Raw genomic sequence first — 24,791 nt, 5'->3', positions numbered from 1 at the left:
ATGTAATTTCAATGTACACGAATACACAAAATAATGAGGCAGTTGAATCAGTCGGCAGAGCATTAAATCAGGAAGGATCATCAATGCAATGGCATTTGTGATCTCCTGATTCACAGAACTTGCTGTAACACCGATGGGCTTCGAGGGAAACATTGACGACTTGTAGGATGGAAGATTATTATTGTACAATCTGTTGTGTTTGAAGTACGCACTTGATTATTGGAGCTTCTTTTAATGTTCACTTGAAGCCAGGGCAAAGACCGGACAGATACGTTCCTCGTTTTTGAACGATTTCCTATGTATCAATTGACACTGTGGTTACCATTTCAATTAATTCACAACGAATTTGTTAAGTGGCACCAAATATTCCCCCGACAGTGGTTTATAGGAAATCTTTTAAAGGCACTGTTCGCAATCCCTGGGATCGCCTTTGTTTTAGTCGGTAAAAAGATTATGGATGTGTGATAGCCTTTTGTTTTCCATTGCAATTTTAAGCTGCTTGGTAATCTTTCTGATGAGACAAACTGGTGCCAAACCAGACCTTTAAGTCAATAATGCAATTATCACAAAAATTGTGTTTATTAATTCCCTTAAATGAGTACATTTTATTGTAAGTGTTCTTTATATATCTGAAGAGCTGGGTAAAAATTGACCATTATTGGAGAAAAACGAATGAACGGCAATTAAATGCCGTTTTAATTTGACAGAAATGTAATAGACAGGCTTTACTGTGTCTCAACATTTTTGACCAAATCTATTTCTATAATATTCGAAACAAAAAGCAGCCACAAATGTGTGATTTTTAAAACTTTGACATTTTCCTTGTGGTGACAGACAGAGACGAAAAAAATCAACAAAACTTGATCTTCTCAGCCTTTTCATGATGTCTTTTGCGCGAAATTCTTTGGAGCGTGATATCGAACAATAATCATGGTGAGTGAAAAATTATGAGTGAAAACTACATCCGATTAATGAAATGCTATGTAAGAAGTCATTGTCTGAGTAATATTCTACCGAAAATATTCATTGAAGTTGAAGAAGAATGTTTTCGGTTAGTGTAAAGAACTGGTAAAAGCGACAAAAGCCTTAAAAAGTTTGTAAATTACAATATACTTCTGGCTTATGAGGACGTTACCAAATTAACTTAAAGAGTTGATTAAAATACCATCCAATATAGGACGATGGTCATCGTTCAAGAAAACAACTTACAATCTAATCAATCTAAATTTACAATATGATCAATAAGCTGCGTTTGACGTTGGCCATTGTGGGATATATGTCCATCAGGAATTTTCATTAAAGTTTCATAGTTAAGGAACTTTTCGGTAAACGTCAAGAGTTGACCAAGAGGAAATAAACAGCCGTTCAAGTTTGTAAACTACAAGGCACCTACGGCCTATGCATCGTAGCCAAGGTATTTTGTAGACATGATGAAATGACAGATGAGGTGGTCAGAGAAGACTGTCCAAGATATGGCCAAGTCAAGAAACTCTTTGTGAAGAGTATGCGATTCATTTCATGGAATGTGCAAGGCTTACTTAGCAATGACTTCTTGAAGATTTCAAAACATTTTACGTTGTTTGTACGTGAAAAACTTGGCTATACACGAGTTGTTATCAAATCTTGTCTTAAGGTATACCCTTATCGGCAGAAAAACATCCAGAGCTAGTCGATATGCTGTCGATCTCTATCTTTTCATCAACTAATTGTGAACAACAGGTATTTCAAACTTGTGTTCGACATTACGAAATTCACTGTTCTTAATGTAACATTGCAAGACGTTTGCATTGAATTTTCGAAGAATGTTCTCTTAGCATTTTTTTTAACTGTTTGAACTATCGACGCTAAATTATATTCTAATAAATATGCTGAGTTTACATGCGGTATTCGAAATGGCTAAGTATACAATGAACTCTCCTTTGGCATCATCATATTTGATCTGGTAGTGTTTACTTTTCATGTACATTAAATGACATATGAGGGCACATTGTATACATTTTGTGTATATATATATATATATATATATATATATATATATATATATATATATATATATATCCTTTTTTGTCACAGGTGTATGAGACTCAAGATGTATGAGACTCAATAAAGCAAGTACCTGAACGATTATATATCATACAAATAAATCCTATAAATATAATCCTATTCAAGGGTTTGGATCGTAACGCCTCCAACGATGTCAGAATCCTTCTCATGTATTCAGGTCCGCCGAATGCGAGTAATAACTCCATTGAGCAGTTCTTGCACGAGTCAACGAAGCGAAACATCATGGGACGTACGAACACGACATTCTCTGATTGCCAGACTACATAAATTGACTTCATGTCTGTCCATTCTCTAATTACTACTCAAGTAAATCATCCGGGTTGAGTCCCTTTCTTACATATTTTCGTATCTAAATAAATTGGAAAGACAAAATGGTTAAAAACAGATGATGTAAATTTTAATAAATATGATTCACAAGGTGACGCAATTTAATACTATCAGCCTTATTTCCATGTACAGAGGTCATGGTTCATAATTGACCAGATTGAACTAAAATGCTCCCGTGTTTCAATATATATAATGCAGTTGTCTGTGAACTGAAACTTTTGCCACAAGTTTGCAACTTCACTGAAATTGTTATGATCAACGTCAAAAACAATAATCACAGTACGTAAATTCCAAAAAAATATCATTAGGTATACAATTATGTAATTAGGTAAAATAAAAGTACAAAGTTTCATCGACTGCTGTCATTGTATCACCACTATATATTGTAACTGTAAAATGCTTTCGGTCAAGTCCTTCGAGCTTTACATGTACAACTATGAACGTTTATTCAATATGCAAATTATTAAGGAGCTATAAAAAATAAATAAAATGTCTTTCATTACTTTTATATAACGTTATCATCAGTATACATAGCACTTTCAACAAGTTTGGTCAAATTCTCCAGTTATCACAAATTTAAAAAGTTCATTACATTTACAAATTACCAAACAGCTGACACAGTAAATTTCATCAACTTTTCAGTTTAATGTGCCTGATTAAGAATGTTCATTAAAAAACCCCAAAATATGAATTAGCTGATATGAAAATTCAACATTTCTTTCACTATGCAATATATCATTTTTTCATAAATATCCATTATAAGTTGGCAAAGTCTTAATAGTTATGTGCCCGATTGGGAATGTTCCTTCAATTTGCAAATTGGTAACTGGTTGATGTAAAAATGCTGAACGACTTTCATTAATGTTATATCATAGAATCTCCGCTGAACATAGCATGTTTCGTCAACTTTGATCAAGTTAATACTGTTGTCTATCATGCAAATTAGTTTAATATGCCGATCAAAATAATTAAAAAATTCACTAATTTTTATTTTTATATCTTCAAGAAAAACAGCAGGTTTCGTAAAATTTGGTCCACTTAATCCAGACGTATATCTCTAATAATCAAAGAACATCAAATATGTAAATTAGCAATTAACTTTCATGGCTGATATATCCAAGGGTGACCAGATCTGTAGCAAATATGAAGGTTGTGTGCACCTGTTTTTTATGTATCCCTTTCTTCCTAAAATCGTTTATCATACAAATAAGCATAAATACCAAAGCCACACCCAATAAAACTAACCTCTGCTTGCCATTTACGAACAATTTATGTAACAGATTCAATACCAATCCTGTAAGCAGTTTTTAAGATGCCAACAGACAGACTGACACACGGACAAACACACTGGCAATCATACAGATAAACACAAATCGGTGCGACATTAGCTCACGTGTGTGAACACTTGTGTATATATAATAAGAGTGTATTATTTTTGGCCCATGTACATTACACTAAGTTGGTCAATGTCATGACTCTTGTCTAAACTGCCCATGTTGCTGTATTTGTGTATGTTACCGTGACTATCAATATTTGTTCTACACATAACTAAACGTTCAAACGGAAACAGGGAATGTTTTTCGTGTGGTAGGTTCATGAACTGACCCGGCGTGAAAAGTTCCCCTGAGGTTATGTCACACAAAGACAAATTTGCACATATAATTCCATGGGCATACAATCGATATCTTAAGAATTAATTGATGAAATCTAATGGGACTTTGCAATAATGGTAGACTCAACAATAATGTCACAGCAAGAAACGAGATCATTTAGGCAATATAAACTGAATGCACTTCATTTCATCCAATATGACTTTGAGGTACACTAATCATATGAGTGTCATACTGATGATTACTCATTTACATAATTAATGACAAAAACTTCGTGTACTGAAATACTGAAATTAGACGCACTTTAAGGAAAGTGTATTACATAGTATAATGCATATCAAGTATGATAAGTATGATATAATGATTATTAGCTCATTTGCATATATAATAACTCCAGTAATTGGGCTTTATATTAACGCTCAATGTACATAATTTGATCGGACTTCTTAGGAAGCTTGGTCATTATTGTGGATGTGTGGAAAGTTTTTTTTGAGTTTGACAGTTAGCTCATTTGTATAGTAAATTAACTTCTTTAAGTAGGTCATATATGAAAGCTGAGTACGCTTAATTTGATTGAACTTTCTGGATACATTTGTCATGATTAGTGTTTCTTATAGCGAAATGTTGATGAGAAGGACGTACTGATTATCAATTCATTTGCATTTTATATGTAATAAGGTTATATATCAAAGCTGTTTTCACTGAATTTAATTCGACTTGTGGGAAACTGTTTCCATAATGTCGCTTTATGTGCGACACAAGCAAAAAAGTCAAATGAGTGCGATCAATGGCAATTGACTCATCATTTGCATATCCCGTTTGGGTTATAGTAAAAATTTATATTTCTTTAACCTGAGTGGACAGTTCTGCTGGTGGATATTTACTTGTCCCCGAGTCTATCTGATAGCTCAGTAAAAAGCTTCGGGCTTTGCCGATTGCTATATGTGTGTTTGTACTGTGTCTGTGTGTCGTCTGCTCCATGCACACTGTGTTGCTCGGTCGCGCACAGAATCGTAACATCTAAGTCGGTTACTGTGACCAACTTTTGGGTTGGAAGAGGTGGCTGACTGGTTTTGTGTGAGGCTTAACAGGTAGGCGATGTTGCCGTGAGTTGTGGGGGTTCGAATCCCGTTTGGGTTACAGTAAAAATGTATATTTCTTTAACCTGAGTGGACAGTTCTGCTGGTGGATATTTACTTGTCTGATAGCTCAGTAAAGAGCTTCGTGCTTTTCCGATTACTATATGTGTGTTTGTACTGTGTCTGTGTGTCGTCTGCTCCATGCACACTGTGTTGCTCGGTCGCGCACAGAATCGTAACATCTAAGTCGGTTACTGTGACCAACGTTTGGGTTGGAAGAGGTGGCTGACTGGTTTTGTGTGAGGCTTAACAGGAAGGCGATGTTTCCGTGAGTTGTGGGGGTTCGAATCCCCTTTGGGTTATAGTAAAAATGTATATTTCTTTAACCTGAGTGGACAATTCTGCTGGTGGGCGTGACAAAGTAAGTATTACTTTATTTGCATACATAATGACATTTTGAAATTAGGCTACAGTCTATTCTAAGTCCTTTTTTCAGGTGATCATTATAGTGTAAAGTTTTCACGAGTTGGCCACAAGTCTGACATTTATTGCATCATCAGATAATTGTACAATGATAGCCTTATAATGACGCAAAACTTAGACCGGGATTATAAACGTATAATACGCTGACAATTTTTTTCTGCAACTTAATAAGTATTTTCGTTAAGGGATCGGAACACTATAGTTTTTATTATTTTCATTTTCATATCGTGTCTGTACTTATAATTACTGAAGCACCAGCCGATCACTTACACTTCACCAGGTACTTGTTAACTTATGTACTAAACCTAACCAGATATGAACTGAAAATGCTCACGTGTTTCATAATATATTGCAGTTATGTGTAAATTTGAAGCTTTGCCACATGTTTGCAACTTCATTGAAATTGTTATGATAAACGTAATGAATGATATTCATCATAGATTAATTCTAAATCCAAGTATATATCCCCAATGAGGAAAGTTTATTAAAATATTCAAATAAGGAATTGACTGAAATGTTCTCATTAAATATGTAAATCATGAATCGGCTGAAGAAATAATGTTAAATGACTTTTAATCATATCGTATCATACTATCTTTAATGTACAAAGCAATTCGTCAGCTTTGGCCTAGTAAAGACAGATAAATATCCTTAATTAGGAAAGTACATTAAATTTGCAAATAAGTAATTGGCTAAAGTAAAAATGCTTAATGACTTTCAATGTTGTATCATAGTATTTTTAATGTACATAGCAAGTTTCATCAAATTTGGTCTAGTCAATAAAGATTAATATCCCTTTACTAGGAAAGTTCATTAAATATGCAAATTAGGAATTGGCTGAAGTAAAAAAGTTTAAACGACTTTCAATAATGTTGTTTTATAGTATCTTCAATATATGTAGCATGATTCATCAACTTCAGTCGAGTCAATTCAAATATACATCCCTAATTAGTAAAGTTCATTAAATATGTAAATAAGGAATTGACCTAAGTAAAACTGCTTAATGATTTCCAATAATGTTATATCATAGTTTCGTCAATGTACATAGCGAGTTTCATCAACTTTTTTCAGGTCTATTCATATATATATGTCTATTATTAAATATGCAAATAAGGCATTGACTGAAGTAAAATAGTTAATGACTTTCAACAATATTATATCATAGTTTCTGTAATGTACATAGCAAGTTTCATCATTTTAGGTCAAGTCAATTCAAATAATATCCCTAAATTCAAAAGTTCATTAAATATGCAAATTACGTGTTTGATGAAGTAAAAATGATGCTTTAATGACTTTCAATAATGTTAAATCATAGTATCTTCAATATACATACCAAGTTTTGTCTATTTTGATCAAGTCAAATCAGACATATACCCCTAATTAGGAAGGTTCATTAATTATGCAAATTATCCATTACCTTTTATGTCACCCCTTAATATCTTTCACAGATGCTAATATCTTGGTGTGATCAACATTTGTAGCAACATTGTAGCAAATCTCATCAAATTGTGTGCAGTCGTTGTCAATATATGTTTTTTTTCTAGAATCATTAATTATGCAAATGAGCAAAAAGTAAGCAAGCCACACCCACCAAAAACTAATCAGTTCTTGCCATTTGCAAACTTAATCTACATACCAGATTGGTTTTTGATGTGATGAGCCGTTTTTGAGATATCGAGCACACAGACAGACACACAGACACACAGACACACAGACAGACGTCATTGCGACATATGCTCATTTGTGTGAACACGCTAGCAAACAATTAGTTCCTAAAATGTACTCACCCATTTCTCAAATTCCGTAGCTCTATATTTGTATTGACCGCCGGTTGCTGTGGCTTTTTCCTCATCTTTAAGATCCATATGGTGTAGAGGAAAGGGTTAATGGCTGAGTTGATAGGCAAGATGAAGACTGCAGTCCAAGCATAAACAGATCCTGGAATTGTGACTGTATCAGTCATTGCCAGCATACCCATTACAGCGATTGGAACCCAGCAGAAGAAGTCAGTCAGCACTATCAGCGTCATTCGTTTTGCGATGGCTGCGGTTTCTCTTGCTGTCTGTGGTAGTTGAACACCAGTGGCCAAAGTTGTGCGTCGTATAGCTAGGTACATGGTCAGATACAGAATTGATATAGCAATGAAGGACAGGAAGTTAAGGAAGATGAAAATGACAACTGAGTATATCCATCCGGGTGTTTGTTCGTTGGTAAGGTGGAGAGATAGGCAGACTGGAGAACGACTGTAGAAGTTATCGCCGAAGTACGGGATACCTACAAGAGGCAGAAAGCTAGAAATGCAACGGCTATCCAACCAACAGCCACAATTAGGATGGCAGTTTTCAGGTGTATCCGAATGAATTTCAGAGGAAAAAACTATCGAAAGAAAGCGGTCAAAGGTCATAAATGTCAGGGAAAAGACGGACATCTCACTCGACAGCGATGCAAGGAAACCAGCAAAACTACACAATGGGCTGCTTCTCCAGAAGGCGTCATAGGTGACGTAAACACCGCGGTAATGCATATCAACTGAAGCAATTATCAACATGAATATCCCCATCAAGAAATCAGCTACAGCCAGGTTCCAAATGAGGAAGGTGTGAACTTTTCCAAGTCTTTCTCTTTGATACGCCAAACGATGACGAAGAAGTTGCCGAAAAAGGCCGCTATTCCCAGCATCCAGATAGACCATCTTAAAACTTGATTGGCCATTAGGTCTTCACATGATGAGAATGCATCAGGAGGCGGTGAGCATACCTGCACTTCTTGGTGTTTTCTGGCCATGCAACAGTATTTATAAGCATCGGTATGTCTGAAAATGTATAAAAGATATACAATAAAACAAGTATTTCATGAGAAGGCGATGACGAATGAACATTTCCAAACGAACAGTATATGATATTGATGTTATCAAGGTTACACACACCTAAAAGCAGACGCCATCAAGACTCAAAATTAGGCTATTATGACAGAAACAGTACGACATCTGGATCTCTATTAAAGCAGCGGCGGCGCACTTGAAGAGTTCACGTCACAGCTAACATTTAGTTCCACCTATTTCACAATTTTATTGTATTGTCATAGGCTGACAGTTTGGTGGTGGTGAAGGCTTTTATCAGAACGCGGTTAGTAATTTTGATGTAATTTTGACCTCAGAGTGGCATCTGGGTAAAAAAGACTGTTTGCTAAACATTTTCACAAAAACAATGCTTATCATTGTCAAGAAAGAAAAATTAATTATGTCCTTACCCAAAAATGCGCCCGAAATTGATACTTGTCCTTTATTCTTACTGACTTTCAATACCCACATGTGAACTGAATGTGCTTACGTGTTTAACAACAGGTTCATTATATAACAGTAGCATGCTTCATAGAACAATGACATATCTGTTATATCATTGTATGTAGCAGGTTACATCTCCTTTCGCACAGTACTCTGAGTTAAATCACTCATTACAAAATATATTTATGAGCTGTTTATTAACTTGACACTGCTCAATGCTCCATGGGACAATTATATATCTATCAGATCAACATATGTAGCACGTTTCATCAAATTTAATGCTGTAATTTTGAGTAATATTACTAAATTCAAAGTTCATTAAATATGCAAATGAACCCTTAATTAACTTGAAACTTGCTTCAAAGCGCAATTAGATATTTATCAGATCCATATCTGTAGCAGGTTTTTACCAAAAATGTTGCCGTAATTTTAGAGTTATATACCTCATAAAAATGTTCACTAAATATGTAAATGAACCTTTAATTAACTTCACACTACTTAATGCTTTACACCACAGTTAGTTATCTATTGAATCAGTATCTGAAGCAGATTTCATCAAATTAGGTGCAATTATTTCGGAGTTATATGACTAAGCTACTTAAATACGTAAATGAACACTTAATTAACTTAACACTTCTAAATTCTTTATACCACAGTCAGATATCTGTCGGATCAGTATCTGCAGCAGATTTCATCAAATTTGGTGCAATTATTTCGGGGCTTCACACTACTTAATGCTTTACACCACAGTTAGTTATCTATCGAATCAGTATCTGAAGCAGATTTCATCAAATTTTGTGCAATTATTTCGGAGTTACATGACTAAAGCTACTTAAATATGTAAATGAACACTTAATTAACTTAACAATTCTAAAGTCTTTATAACACAGTCAGATATCTGTCGGATCAGTATCTGCAGCAGATTTCATCAAATTTGGTGCAGTTATTTTGGAGTTATTTGAGTAATTACAAAACTTCATAAATATGCAATTGAGCTACTCATGAAATTTACACTACCAATATTTGTTGTATGTCTCATCAATTTGCCGCAGGAATTTCAGAGTTATGTCACCTATTACAAAAATTCATTAAATATGCAAATGAGCAGACAATTTACATGACGCTTGCAGTATCGTCATAATGCTCCGAGATTGTCATGTGTGAAAAGTTTCATGAAATTTTGTGTTGTATTTCTGATATATGTGACAGTGTCATTATTGTCTCCATAGGGAAAACATTATATGAAAACAAACGATAATTGCACTTATCAAAATGTAATCACTTCTTGCAAGTACCATATGGTATCTGTCTACCAAATCTGACTTGAATCCCTTCAGGTGTTTTTGAGTTATTGTGTAAACAGACAGACAGACAGACACACACACCCACACACTCACACACACTCATACACGAGAGACAGACAGACATGCAGCGCATGACATTAGCTCACGTTGGTCAAAATGTGAGCTAAAAATAATTTAAAACCAAGGATTTTAGCAGAATGACTATATTTAGAGTATTAACATGATACTTACAATTCAGTGAGTCTTTTCAAAGGTACAAACAGCTCAGAACTTTCAGCCTGGAATAAATTTCCTGCAATATGCCTGCGGAAGGGAGAAAAATATAGAAGTGTGAACCTTAACGCTCTGAAAACATCTAATTATCAGTTGACAACTTGACGTTATCATATATAAACCGATAAACATCATTTGTTGAAGTGTAGGTTCTAAATTATGTCGTAAAGTATATTTTGAAGCAACACTATAGATGATGACCTTTATACTTACAGTGTGTTGAAGATTATGTAGATCTGTAAACGCCTCATCGTTAATAAAAAAAATGTTGTTCCCGGTTAAAATTCTGCGAAGAAAATGCAAATACGTATAATTAGATGTTCTCTTGCCACTTGCCATAATGGATCATGTAATGGTGCAAGTATGTCGTCTACATCAAGGGGCTCATATTCGTGCCATTTGTTTGCTTCATAGCAATGATAAACAATCAGAGTACTGAGACTAAGCTACCCTTTAAATGCCTTCTAGGTAGAATTAGCCTAGGGACAAGTACTGAGAAAGTAAAATTTCTACAACACTTTGCTGACCTGCTGTTTTTGCTGACTACATTTGTATTCTTTGTTACTAAAGAAATCGGGTAAATGTTTCTTAGAAGGCTTTTGGCTAAAAATTCTCCATCAGTTAATAGTTTTCTATTCCTCATTCAAAGAATTAATGCCAGGGATGTTTACAGAATTTGACCTTTGGTAAGTGGCGCCTGATGTAAGCTACTACAATTCCTTCAAGAAAACCAGGTTTTCAATCACAAAGTTATCTTTAAACCCGGCGAATTGACGTCTTTAACTCTGGGCTAAAATCTAAATTTATTGAGAACGAGACGACTTAATCGACTCTATACTTACAGCATTCGAAGATTTTGCAGTCCGTAAAATGCATTTGCTTCGATAATACGTATTTTGTTAGCTCCAAGGTTTCTATAATTAATAAAAATTAAGGACAGAGTTAGCAACATTGGTTAGTTAAAATCAAAGTTGGTATGGTCGCTTGTGATGATTAACCCATAAATCACGTATTGATATTAAAAATTTACACCACAGAAGAATTGTAGATTGAGCCACACCATTGACGATAATTCGCTCTAACATTCATTACTATAACACCACACGCGAAATTATGCACAAGAGAAAATCTTAGATGGAAGTGACGTAAATTTAGATTAATCCATACCAACAGAAATTAAGAAATACATCTTTAATGTCCTTCTCATTAAGTTTTCGTATGTGAATGATGAATCTTAACATTTTATGTTCTGTTTGTTATGTATTCTTTCTAGTATTTAAAATATATATATATATATAATATATATATATATATATATATATATATAGATATATATATATATATATATATATATATATATATATATAAGAAACTGTAGGAATTCAGGTGATCCCCAGTGGAGCGTGGAGTGGGGTGAAGATAGAAGAAACTTGGTTGAAACACACTACCACACCTTGTTGTTAGGTTCCAAACGTATTTATTATACCTCAAACACAACGTTTCGCTCTAAATTTAGAGCTTCTTCAGGTGTTTTCTACAATAAAAGTACGAACATGAAAATTACAATGGTTGAATTGTGTAGGAAAACGAGCAATGTAGAGTTATAAGTCTTAAAAATCTGGAAATGTACATGAATGACAGGAGAGACTAAAAATTACAATGGTTGAATTTTATAGAAAAACGAGCAATGTGGAGTTACAAGTATCTGAAAATCTGTAAATGTACATAAATGAAAGGAGAGAGACTAACCTCGAGGTTGTGACTACGGTCAAAACTGTCTGGACCTACGCCGAGAGCTGGAAATTGGCGCGCTGAAGTCCAGGGGGGGGGGGGGTCCCTTTAAATACTCAAAAGCTGGTATGTGGGGGCGCTGTTAAATGCTATGTAAATTTTGGGCGAATGTTTAGGCCAGCTGGAGACAGTGTGTCAAGTTTTTTGATCCATTGTGATTCTAAATGTTTGCGTAGTTTGTCATCCTGTTTATTGACTTGGATGATGCCAATTATTGAAACATCACTGATACTGTGTTGATCAGAATTAAAATGTATGGCGACCGGGGTATCTTTTTTATGACGCACTGAGGAGAGGTGGTTATTGAAACGAAGTCTGAGAGATGTTTTAGTTTCCCCGACATATTGTTTATGGCAGCGTTGGCATGTGAGGAGGTATACGACGTTTTTGCTGTTGCAGCTGATGGCATTTCTGATTGTGTATGTTTTCTTGTTGACTGTGCTTTGGAACTGTGATGTATTAAGGGTATATTTGCAAATGTTGCAACCCCTCGTAGATTGACATTTGGTGAAACCGGGGCTGGATTCTCCGGCGTTGTTAATATTGAGCGGACAAGGAGGTCTTTGAGGTTGACATTGCGTCGATATGATATAATTGGCATGTTAGGGATGGCTTCTTTACATCTTGATGACTTATGGAGTGTTGGGAGGTTCGAGGACATGATGAATTTCAAGTTAGGGTGACGGGGATTATATGTCGAGACTAGTGGGATTCGACAGTCTCCCTGTTTGTTTTTGTACTGAAGGAGAGCCGGCCTAGGGTTGAATTTCGCTCTATTTATTTGTTCTTTGACGAGGTTGAGAGGGTAATCCCGTTCAATCAGCGATTGTTGTAGAATGTTACGCACATGTTGCAGAATGGTGAGGCGCGCATAATTTACATAGCATTTAACAGCGCCCCCACATACCAGCTTTTGAGTATTTAAAGGGACCCCCCCCCCTGGACTTCAGCGCGCCAATTTCCAGCTCTCGGCGTAGGTCCAGACAGTTTTGACCGTACTCACAACCTCGAGGTTAGTCTCTCTCCTTTCATTTATGTACATTTACAGATTTTCAGATACTTGTAACTCCACATTGCTCTTTTTCTATACAATTCAACCATTGTAATTTTTAGTCTCTCCTGTCATTCATGTACATTTCCAGATTTTTACAGACTTATAACTCTACATTGCTCGTTTTCCTACACAATTCAACCATTGTAATTTTCATGTTCGTACTTTTTATTGTAGAAAACACCTGAAGAAGCTCTAAATTTAGAGCGAACGTTGTGTTTGAGGTATAATAAATACGTTTGGAACCTAACAACCAGGTGTGGTAGTGTGTTTCAACCCAAGTTTCTTCTATATATATATATATATATATATATATATATATATATATATATATATATATATATATATATATATATATATATATATATATATATATATATGTGGATTCAACTTTTTAACATAGTTTGTGTGTCTGTACAGTAGGGATAAGAATGTATGTGTTGACAATAACAGAGCATGAAACAGGTTTGTCATGCTTATACTGTTTACTTCAACATATTATAGGGAAAGCAATGACAGTATGCTCCTATTTGATAAAGCTGAAAAGTGATGAAAATGTCCTAAAACGTTACCACTTTTGTCAATTAATAAGTACTCATTTAGCTAATGTCAGCTTTTCAGAAGTAGAAATATTGTGCTACCTATTAATGGGCATACTTACAACAAGTACAGGTTTTTCAGGAATTCAAATTGTCTTGGGCGTATCTCAGTTATTGAATTATTTGAAAGATCTCTGAAAAAAGATTTAGAAAGACACAACTTGCATATTACACATAAATCATTACCTCCTACTTTCTCGTTATACCTTTCTCTAGTCAAAAGGTAATCACTTCCGTTTCTGGGCAAATTAGTGCAGTGTCAGGCTTTGGCTTGAGTAATTCACGGGCAGTAGATTAAACAAGAAATAATGATTAAAATTAGACTTAAAAACATGTCATTTTAAAACATGGTGACTTTAACACATGGTAACTTGAAAATATAGTGATCTGAAATCCTGGTGATTTGACAACTTGGCTAGATCAAAATATGGTTATTTGAAAACAGGTGATTTGAAAACCTGATGATTCGAAAACACGATGATTTGAAAACATGGTTACATGATGAATTCAGTTTGTATGGTGATTTGAAAACTTGAACATGATGATTTGAGAGAAAAGGTTATCCCAAAATAGAGATTTGAAGTCAAGGTGATTCCAAACTCTGGTGATCTGAAAACATGAGGGGATGAAATAGAAATGTAATAAGTAGACTATTCACTACTTACAGTTCTCCCAGTAATTGAAAATAGCGGAAATCGACTTCCGTAACATCAACGTCGTTTCCGGTCATGTTCCTGGTGGCAAAAGACAGTACATCTGAATGTATGATAATTTAATGATGCAACTCTTCTCTAAAGATCAGATTCGTTGGTTGTAACACGGCATGAGCACAGTTGTTGGAATAGTATGTACAAAAATTACCTCTCTCTTGCGCTATTGATTTTCACAAAATAATTAAGTTAGGCTGATTATTTTACGAAAATAACGAGTCAAAATTGATCCATCGACAAAGGGGTTGAGGTAATTAATGAAGTAACAATAACTTGATTAATGTTGCCTATAAGAACGGTGCAAGGGTATGGAGACTCACAGTTTCTTGATGTCCTGACCATTAAACAATGGAAAGGAACTCATCGACTGGTATGCACAATCAATAACAGATCCATGACAAGTACAATCCGAGGGGCAGGTAAGACCTGAAAGAAAAGGCGAAATGTCACATTTGTAATGGAAAATTGAAACATTTTGTGACATTGAAGTGTACAGGAATCTCATGCGATTGGGATGTGAGCATCTACGCTGCTCTTATTTGAAAAGACTGCTAGGCTTGTCCGGCCTATTCCGGCCCTTTCCTTTCGACATGACAGTGTCACACCACCTTACCACATAGCAGCTCATCGTCCCCGTGCCGACACTGTTTGGCGCCATCGCATTTCTGAGATATCGGTATACAGTTTTGCTCTCCATGACAACGATAATGTCCTGGGCACTGGTAAACTCCTGCGTTCATAAAGGAAAACAAAGTCGTTAAGGCTTATGTGTATTTTGAAAAGGTTATAATGGCTAAGATCATGGAATAATAAGATGATTACTACATCATCAATTTCCGCGCATCTTGCTCTCTTTTAGATGACGTCTGACGTTATCAAATTCCATTCGTTATAGTCGTAAAATAACTTACTTTGTTGCAGTTCATCTCTCGGAAAATTCATCTATTTTCATAGATAGAACTTAATATACGGGTGCATGAATTATGACAATAGAACCATTTGATATTCAATAGGTCACATTATATATTAATCACGAGTAGAAGGTTTCAACAAGAAAGAAGTATAAAACTGCAAAGAGAAAGTTGAATGTACGCTCCAACAAAGATTGCAAGAATTCCAATCTCTTTCCGGATTGAAACAGTAAATCAACTACTGATACTCGTCTCACAGGAAAAATAAGGAATCTCACACTGAAAAAGTTGACGCGATTGCATTGAATAATTTGTGGTATTATGGTCGACGGAAATCGGTCTCTTTGATGACACCATTCAAACGATATCGTGATTTGCACTTCAACTTAAATCACTTACCACAGTTCTCTTCATCAGAGCCTCGTGGACAGTCAAAAATACCATCACATCGCCTATGGAGCGGTATACAGTAGGCATCAGGACACTTAAACATATCATCACGACAATTGAAAAGTTCTGAAAACAATGGTAAAGATAGATAGGCAATTTATTTTTCCAGGCGTTCGCTTTGCTTCAAATCATATGTTCTTCTTTCGTTGTGAAGAAGACAGTTAAGGGACAATAGCTGCATACCTTAATACAATTTCAATATAGTTTTCCCTTGTTTTTATTTTAATTACGTTCGAACGCAAAGTGCCGGCCTTGAACTTAATACTTTGTGAGAATATGAAATTTAACACTTGACAAAGAAATTATAGTCAATGTATAACGTTGAGCGTTACGCACGCATAAGTTGTGCTGAAAAATTGAAAAACAGGCGATATTTTGATAATATTTGAAGCAAATGAAACAACACAACGACAAATTATGGAAGATAAATCAAGAGTAGAAGTTATAGAGCTTTTAATGCCCTCCTTGTATTATCTGATGAGTAACCCAACGTAAAACAAACAAACAAACAAACAAACAAATAAATAAATAAATGAATAAATAAATAAATAAATAAATAATACATAATTAAATAAATCGAATTGATAAATAGATCCCACAAAATAAAATCATAAATAAGCAGAATACACATTTAATATATAAATAATGAAATAAATTATTAGATCAATAAATATTTATTTACTAAGGGTCATCGAAAGCATACCACAATTCCTGAGATGGGTGACGTCACGACATCCCCTTGATAGCCATACTGATCAAAATCGTAGATACACAACCACTTGCGGTCCATGCATGGACCATTAAGGCATCTGAATTCTTCAACATTACAACTCTGAATTGGCATTTCGACGTCTTCCGATGAGCTAGAGACAGTACCACCGTAGTCACAATCCGTTTCGTCCTCCCGTTCGATTGCCTCCGCAATCTAACTCTTCCGTCGCACTTCGCATGTTCGGGTATACAGTCAACGTAGTAACATTGGAATCCATTACACACATCTGTAAAGGTTGAATAATAAATATAGGGTAGCTAAGTGATATCGTAAAAGTGAATTTAAATTACGGCCAAACGCGCAAACTTTCTATGTAGAAATCAAAGAACACAACCAGGGGTCATTGTGCAAAATTCAGTACTAGAGAGGCTAGTTACCAAATATTTCCAGGTACTCGAAGTTCAAACGGAGGCCATGCCCGTATTAACTCGTTCGGGAAAAATAACATTTGCGATTCTCATAAAAATATGCTGGTTAATACTTCTGTTACTCCATGGGCTTCAAAATAAGCCCCCTAAGTGGTAGAAAAACACGAATAATTAAGCAATAACCCCCGCCGCAGGGGGTATACAAGAGGTTTTGGTACAATGTGCGACATATAGCACGAGCCGATAGGCGAGTGCTATATGTCGCGCATTGTACCAAAATCGAGTGTTTACCCGACTACGAAGGTGGTTATTGCTATTATATTATATCAACTTGTGTGTCTTTGTTGTGTTACTTGGGTATTTTCATCACTCTAAGCCCCAAATGCAGAAAACGGACGTCTGGGAGATCGAACGTCGGAAATTCTGCGCCGGAGACAGAGCATTTTTACATTTGGGATTACGTACAGTTCACAATCAGTATCCTACGATAAACCGCATTACGTTCATATCGCATGTCGCATGCAACACGAACACTATACTTGTCAAAAAATCCTTGCTGCAGTCACACAGAAAATGGGTTAAGAATTCAAATCAAAAGAAAAAAGTAACAATTATTTTCGTAAATTCACATAAGAACAATAGTCCTGGCTATTTGGCATACTAAAAATAGATTTGTCTCATTCTGTACCACATACGCGTATACGGTATACGTCGACCGTCGCGACATTCAGAGGTGGCACAGTGAAGTTACAGGATCTATTTTTGATGGATAATTTGGACGTTAATTGTACCAGAAAACAAGCAGTTTTGAAATGATCCACACTTGCGATGACTGCAACTGTGATGAACAGTTGTGTAGAGTGTGTTGCCCGATGCAGGGAGAGCTGGACGCTGACACTGCTCGTTGCATTTGATGTCAACTTTCGTCGCAGTCGCCAGGAGTCATCCCATTGTTATTTTGAACTTCTTGGTCTACATCGTTAGGACACCTCGGTCTGTTACAGCCAAAACTTTGGTAAAGAATATCTGACATACCGTTACTGTGAGGAAGTGTCAATTTATTTGTGTATGAATAAATACTATCTTATTTTAAAGAGTGGTAGATATATCGCGTCTCGACTCCCGCAATATCAAACAAAGTTCACGGTGCGCTATGTCGCCCTAATATTTGTGTGCATCACACCCCGAATGTGCTGCTTCAGAGATGTATTTCATCATGTATCCTAACTTATTTACACCAAGAGGTGAGTTACAGACCCACACTTTATCTGCGTATCAAATTTTGGTCTCCGGTCTTTGAAACAAAGTGGACTGTTTCTGTTTTTCTCGAGAGTCTATGGATTGATTAGATAGGTACGTTCAAATGCACCGACCGGGCAATTTTCGAAAATGCTGGTTTAGGGGCCCGTTTTACCACCGCTATCAGTGCTAAAACAGTATTTTAGCATCGGTGGAAAGAGCTCTCGTCCAATCAGAATGGCGCATGGTAGCATGATATAATATAATATAACTTTGAGAGTCTAAATATCTGTCTACCTTCCACTTCTGTTTTGATAATAAGAGAAACTGTTAGTATCGCAGCATAATATCAGTCTGTATGAGTTTTCTTTAAAGTTTTGACTGTCCGATAATGTATGTTAAGGAGGTACGCTACCATTCCAAAAATGTTGGCACATTCTTGAAGTTGACTTTTCTGAAATAATCTTTATGTGTACATTGCAAAGATATGAAAAAATATGGGGTACCCATGCAAAAATTTTGAAAAAAACACATGCCAAAATTGACAGAAAACCACTAAATCTCCATTTTGCGAAATTTTGCACTTACCAGCAGAATCTTTATTTTATCGCAAACGATTAACAGGTCCCAGTGTGCATACCACATTTTTGCATTGCCAGGACATCTGAATTAGGACAATGAACTAAAGCTTGTGATGTCTTGTCTTAAAAATTAAATATTAGACCCTAAATTTATCATTTAACTGTAAAATTAGTATTTTTAAAAATATAAACTTCATATAAATGCACAAAATAATTTTCAAAATGTTAAAAAGTACAGCAATATCTATCAAACAGACAGTGTCTTTGATTTAGAAGCAAAAAAAGGTGGGGTCACCACGCAAATTTCTTACTAAACAGCAAAAAGTGACGAAAAAAGGTGAATTTTGTTAGACCTGAGATTTGACCCTCTAGCTTACTGATATTATGTCAGAGCTACAATTGTTAATTATTCTCTACTGATCTTTCAAAATAAAAATAACTGTCGATTTTTCGGTGTGCAAAAATATAATTTCGATTGTTTTGATTCTAAAAACTTCTGAAAGAAATATCATAAGTTCACTAGCATGATTTTTTGCCATTTTGTCCTGTTATTCACGCTCACCCAGGTTAGGTAGTCTAAAAGGAACATGTACATCTTCTGGACAAAAGAGGGCGCTCTCCTATATAGAATGGTAGCGTACTACCTTAATATTTGGAAAATGTGCCAGCAAGAGGTAAAATACACAGGCGCATGGTTTTACCCTTACATTCAATTCTTAGTTTAATCATAAATTGCATTGTATTGCCCGTCGACTTCGTGAAACCCCTTTAATTGCGTCTCATTAGCGATCTTTCACTAAAAGAACGTGGAAGACGGACGAGAACGTCGTGTTTCCAAACATGCGATTGGTCTGCTTTCGTCACATTTGTATGTCTCGTCGCAAATTCTGCTACACGGTTGGACAGTAGCCTAATTAATAAGTAGTCGACGAGAACTTGTCCGTTCCTTTCGTCGTCTCTCGTCTCATTATAATATTCAGGCGCTGCTCTGTGTTACCGCCACGGTAGCACTTGATTCATGCCTTCCAATCAGAGAATAGCTTCGCGCATGACACATGGATGGCAGGACTGTGAGTGAGTGTCGATATAAATGCACACCTGTCCATCGTGTTCCTGTAATTCTAGGGATTTGTCTTTATGAAAGCTTGTGGTATTGTAGGCTGCGCAACCTGTCTAACTCGAGTCGTCCCTTGATATATTCACGGCGTCTTTAGTCTTGCAAAATTACGTTGCATATCTATCACCTGTTTTAAATCAAATTTAAAAAAATAAAATGTATTTCTTAATTGCATTGTTCTGGATGCAAACTGGCGAAACTGAGGAGTCTTTGAATCAGATTGTCACCGATCTGTATCCAAGGTCAAAGTGTTCTGAGCGTCGAGCGATGACACCAAGAAATCTTGCTGGTCCTGATCTGGTTAAGAAAGTACCTAAATGAAGATACACTGGCATCATGGTTTCAAGTTAGCATAAACCGTTTCCAGAGAAATTACGCGTTTGGTACCCTTGTTGTGGCACTATTTCAGAGGAATGGTGAGATGGCCTTCAAGGGAGGATATTGAAACTCTCCGAGGACACTGGGAGTTTTTTTCGAAACGCAATATGCACCATTGACGGTACGTTGCGCGCAATATATCGCCCAACAACGGAACCACAACACAACTTTTACAGCGGACATTCTCGTGTCATGCGATGAGCACCCAATTAATTTGTGACAACAGGGGGAATATAATATATCTACAGTCTGGATTTTGGGGGGCCATTTAAATGACAAAGGACAATTTCAGTTGCTGCCAGGCATCGGCTCTGGATGTTCTGAATGATACATATTTATTAGCTGATCATGGATACATGAACAAGTATCCTCTTCTGACAGTCTCCAGCGAGTCAGCTTGTTGGCGAGAACCGAATCGATCGCATAATATTCAATCGTGAATTTGATCGGTGTCGCATTAAGGTAGAGCACGTGATAGTCTATTTCAAGACCTATAAGGCCACAAAAGAACTGTACCACCAACCTCGTTGGTTCATGACAGTAGTTGCCGATATGTGTGCCTTTCTCGCCCAGCGCCAAATTAACTTAGCGCGAAGACGTCGCTAGGGAAAAATCCTGCAACATTGTCTGTTTGGTTCTGTTTTGCCTGGTTACTTATGTGTAAGTGAATTAAAACCATCGCTACTATCAGCGTATATTGTGCATGTAATATGTATTTTTATCTTAGCAAAAATGAATGGTTTACCTCCTGGCCTGTGGAAGTCGTGCTTCTCACGATGTGAACCCTATCATCTAAAAATCTCACCGCCAATCCAAGGTTCCAAATATATAAACCTAACATGACAATTTATCCCCTCCCGTCAACTGCATCAATGAACGGTCCCTTTTTGCAACTATTTCTGTCAATTGTCTTGTCCGTGACACAAAGCAGTGCCCGAATATTATAATGAGACGAGAGATGACGAAAGGAACGGACAGTCCTCGACGGCTACTAATTAATTAGGCTACTGTCCAACCGCGTTGCAGAATTTGCGACGAGACATGCAAATGTGACGAAAGCGGACCAATGGCATGCTTGGAAATACGACGTTCTCGTCCGTTTTCCACGTTAATTAGTGAAAGATCGCTATTGGAACGGGGAGTACACGAGTTATGTGTAATTTACCAAGCGCTACGTGACTACAATTCTTTTGGCCGCGTATTGATTATCCACGTGTAGTTTTCATTCAAGCTCAAAGTTAAGAAATCGTATGGTATGACATTACCGCAATACTTTTCATCAGATCCATCGTAACAGTCCTCCATAAGATCGCAATACTTTGACTTATCCACACATTGGTTGTTGTCACATTTGAACTGACCCACTGTGCAGTTTGGATACACTGCAAAAAATATATGTACTTTGATCATGAATTGCATTTCCTTGCCCGTTAACCTCGCAGAACCCCACTAATATTGTCTCAATGGAATAGGGAACACACGACTTATGTGTAATTTACCTAAGCGCTACGTGACAACAATGCTTTCGGACAATTTCTTTAGCAATTCCTGAGATTTGGAAGTGGATCAGAATGGCACTGGTTTTAGAGGTTGTGGCAGTGAATAGTGTACAAACGCCATTAAATCGTGACGAAGCTGTCATTATGATGACAAAGAATATAAATATCGATATGTTTTTCGATTGTTATCTTTTTAATAGAACACACACTGAGTGAAAACTACCATAAATTACCACAATTTTCTTCATCACTGTTGTCGCCACAGTGGTCGATGAAATCACAGTAAAACGTCATCGATACACACTTTCCATTTTCACATTGGAAGGTATTCGTTGGGCAAGCTACCGCCATATCTGCAGAACAAATATGAATTGCCATCAATTACACTATTGTGCATTGTCAGTATTCAAGTACCACGTGATAAAGTGCCACCAATTTCGAAGTAATGAGAAAAAAGCAGCCCAAAGAAAAATTTTACAAAATTAACTAAAGTTTAAGATGGTGATTCTTTAGTTTCTTCTCACTTCTTGCATATTTCACACGTTTTATCAACTCAAGTAGAGGAGGTCTATCTTCACTTACTGCATCTCATCTCATCAAAGCCATTGGTACAATCAGAGTTTCCATCGCATACATAAACAGGATGAATGCACTCATTGCCTGCACATTCAAACGCCTCGACGCCGCACGTGTGTGTCGTCACTGCAAATAAGTACAAATTACTGCGGAGTTAAATCAAGATAGTCGGCGACCAACACAGGCATTGAAAGTTAAACCAATGTGCTCTGTTAAAGACATTACATGATAACACCTGAGAAAAATATAAACACATATACTCTACATTTTATACAGGAAAATGTTGTAAAGATGGAAAAAAACCGTTAGTTTCTCGTATATCATTTACAAACGATGCGATTTCAATGAAAAACAACTTAAACGAGTCTTTCACACTATCCTCCGTGTTAATTTAGTCTAATACCTAGTACATAAATGGAATTAAGAAAACAACGGTTACCTGATGCCTGTGTCATACACATCTCTAAAGTAATATCCTCGTCACAATCCATCAATCCAACTGTCCAATCAGATGCATCCATGCCCAGACATGCTCTGGAATTGCCGACGTCAGCAATTTGCTTATCTTTGTTGACACCGATGTAACATCCGGTCTTGTTGTCTGCGGCGGTTGCACAGTCACCTCCGATCAGTTCGGTGACATCATCGTTTACCGCGATATCTTTCATAAGCAGTATATACCCAGTTACGTTTATAGACCAGATGTGGCTGAGATAGTAGGATATAGTCTGTATTCTAGTCGGTTTATATCCTTAAAATCAATGTCGGGATTTGAGCACTGTTCCTCTGCTCCAATGTTTCTTTTTTCTAGTTTGAAACAAATGTTTACGTGTCTTCCCCAAGAAGAATCTTTACAAGCTGTGAAAATTACGTCACAGACATTTAATGAACATATACGTACACGTATTTACATTCATACTTTTACATTCATACGGTGTATTGACGATGGGTTTTGTCATTGCTTTGAATGTAGTCCTGCCATTAATGTCAAGTAACAGTGTTTTGTATGACACCCGTATTATAAATATTCTGGTAATCTGTCGTTCATTTAAGAGTCGTATATCATTCCGAAAATTCTTGCATTGTTTTGCTAAGAAATCGTCAATTTCTGATAAGGAAATGAATTACCTTTTGATGCACTGCAAAAGTAACTATCATGGTTGAAAGTTGCGGATAGGCACATAAGCAAACGAAAAATGATAATTCAAATTTGCGATTAGATAATGTAGGCATATCAAGTGACCTTTTTATGTTTGAAACATTTTAAATGCATACAATTATTACAACGAAAACCACGGTTGTCAAAAGTAAGAAAATTAATACTTGCCGTAGTGAGATACACCGACATACGAGTCACTTTCTGGTTCTCCGGAAACCGCGGCGGGTTTCTTACAAATAAACTGTTTAACTGTATTTAAACCACACGAAACATCATGCCACTGATCGGTGCGATGGAAATCGACCATATCAATCACAGAACACGCTTCAAATCTAGCGCCATCCGGTTGGTTGTAATCGTCATCATATCTGGCCTTTGCCCTATCAAACAATCAAACAGTTAAATGCTTTCAATAACAGAATCACTTGTGATGACTTTCAGGACAGTTTCACTAAATTTGTTGTCCTCTTACAAAACTACGTGTTGTAGTTTCTATTTTGCGTTGGTGGTTATTGCTGCCGTTAACGATGTTTGAAAGTGTGAATGGCCTCATGCCTGTGTTATGTCTATGATGGAAAATAAAATTCCTGATTTTAACATAGCTATGCAAATGGAAATTTCGTTTACTCAACAAGCTTCAACATGGGCCCATGGTAGGCCAAAATAGTGTTGTCAAAGTTTGAGAGTCCGAATATCTGTCTCTGAACCGCATTTTATCTTTTAAATTTTTAAATCTGCAGAAATGTAAGACGAATTATAGAGTCAAAGAACCTTGTTTAATTACTCAATTTCACTTTGAAGCATTTTGAAATGACTGCCTCTAAATTACTATTTATGATTTTTTATCAGGTCCAGTGTTTCATGCACTCTACTCGAGACAATGGGAACCCGAGACCATGGCAATTGTCAGAGGCTCGGCGGGAGACACGCGTTGTGGCCCGCCGAAGCCGGCCGTGGGCGCACAGCGTTTGGGAGAGGCGGGTCTTCAAACTTTGACTTAAGAACTGGGACAAGGTATGATTATCAATTGAAGATAGTAACGTTCTTCAAATGTACATACCAGTCGGAATAACTCATTGGATTTCCATCTGTCCATCTATATTTACCACTTTGGACTTCGTCTGACAACCTAAACAGCCAATAAAATAATCAGAAATACACTCACGA

The 24,791-nt window shown here is 36.4% G+C and overlaps 1 protein-coding gene across 2 annotated transcripts; it reads right to left on the bottom strand.

The window, feature by feature from the left end:
* Positions 1–548: 548 nt before the first annotated feature.
* LOC139130921 (G-protein coupled receptor GRL101-like) lies at positions 549–24,752 on the bottom strand. 2 transcript variants are annotated; one of them, XM_070696746.1, is made up of 17 exons: positions 24,685–24,752; positions 23,793–24,004; positions 22,905–23,323; positions 22,472–22,591; positions 22,123–22,242; positions 21,656–21,772; positions 16,639–16,933; positions 15,885–16,001; positions 15,188–15,304; positions 14,895–15,000; positions 14,530–14,598; positions 13,927–13,998; positions 11,266–11,337; positions 10,637–10,709; positions 10,382–10,453; positions 7,351–8,375; positions 549–2,413 (listed from the first exon to the last, which is right to left on the bottom strand). In XM_070696746.1, exons 8-15 carry the CDS (start codon positions 15,976–15,978, stop codon positions 10,424–10,426), a joined length of 633 nt encoding a protein of 210 aa, XP_070552847.1. In that variant the 5' UTR covers positions 15,979–16,001; positions 16,639–16,933; positions 21,656–21,772; positions 22,123–22,242; positions 22,472–22,591; positions 22,905–23,323; positions 23,793–24,004; positions 24,685–24,752; the 3' UTR covers positions 549–2,413; positions 7,351–8,375; positions 10,382–10,423. The 2 variants fall into 2 exon arrangements, with proteins under 2 accessions (XP_070552847.1, XP_070552839.1); XM_070696738.1 differs by lacking the exons at positions 549–2,413; positions 7,351–8,375; positions 10,382–10,453; ... (5 more) ...; positions 15,188–15,304; positions 15,885–16,001 and having other exon boundaries at positions 16,645–16,933.
* Positions 24,753–24,791: the final 39 nt, after the last annotated feature.

This window comes from Ptychodera flava, chromosome 1, assembly GCF_041260155.1.
Source record: "Ptychodera flava strain L36383 chromosome 1, AS_Pfla_20210202, whole genome shotgun sequence".
Classification (NCBI taxonomy): domain Eukaryota; kingdom Metazoa; phylum Hemichordata; class Enteropneusta; family Ptychoderidae; genus Ptychodera; species Ptychodera flava.
This window is presented reverse-complemented; position numbering and strand designations above follow the sequence as displayed.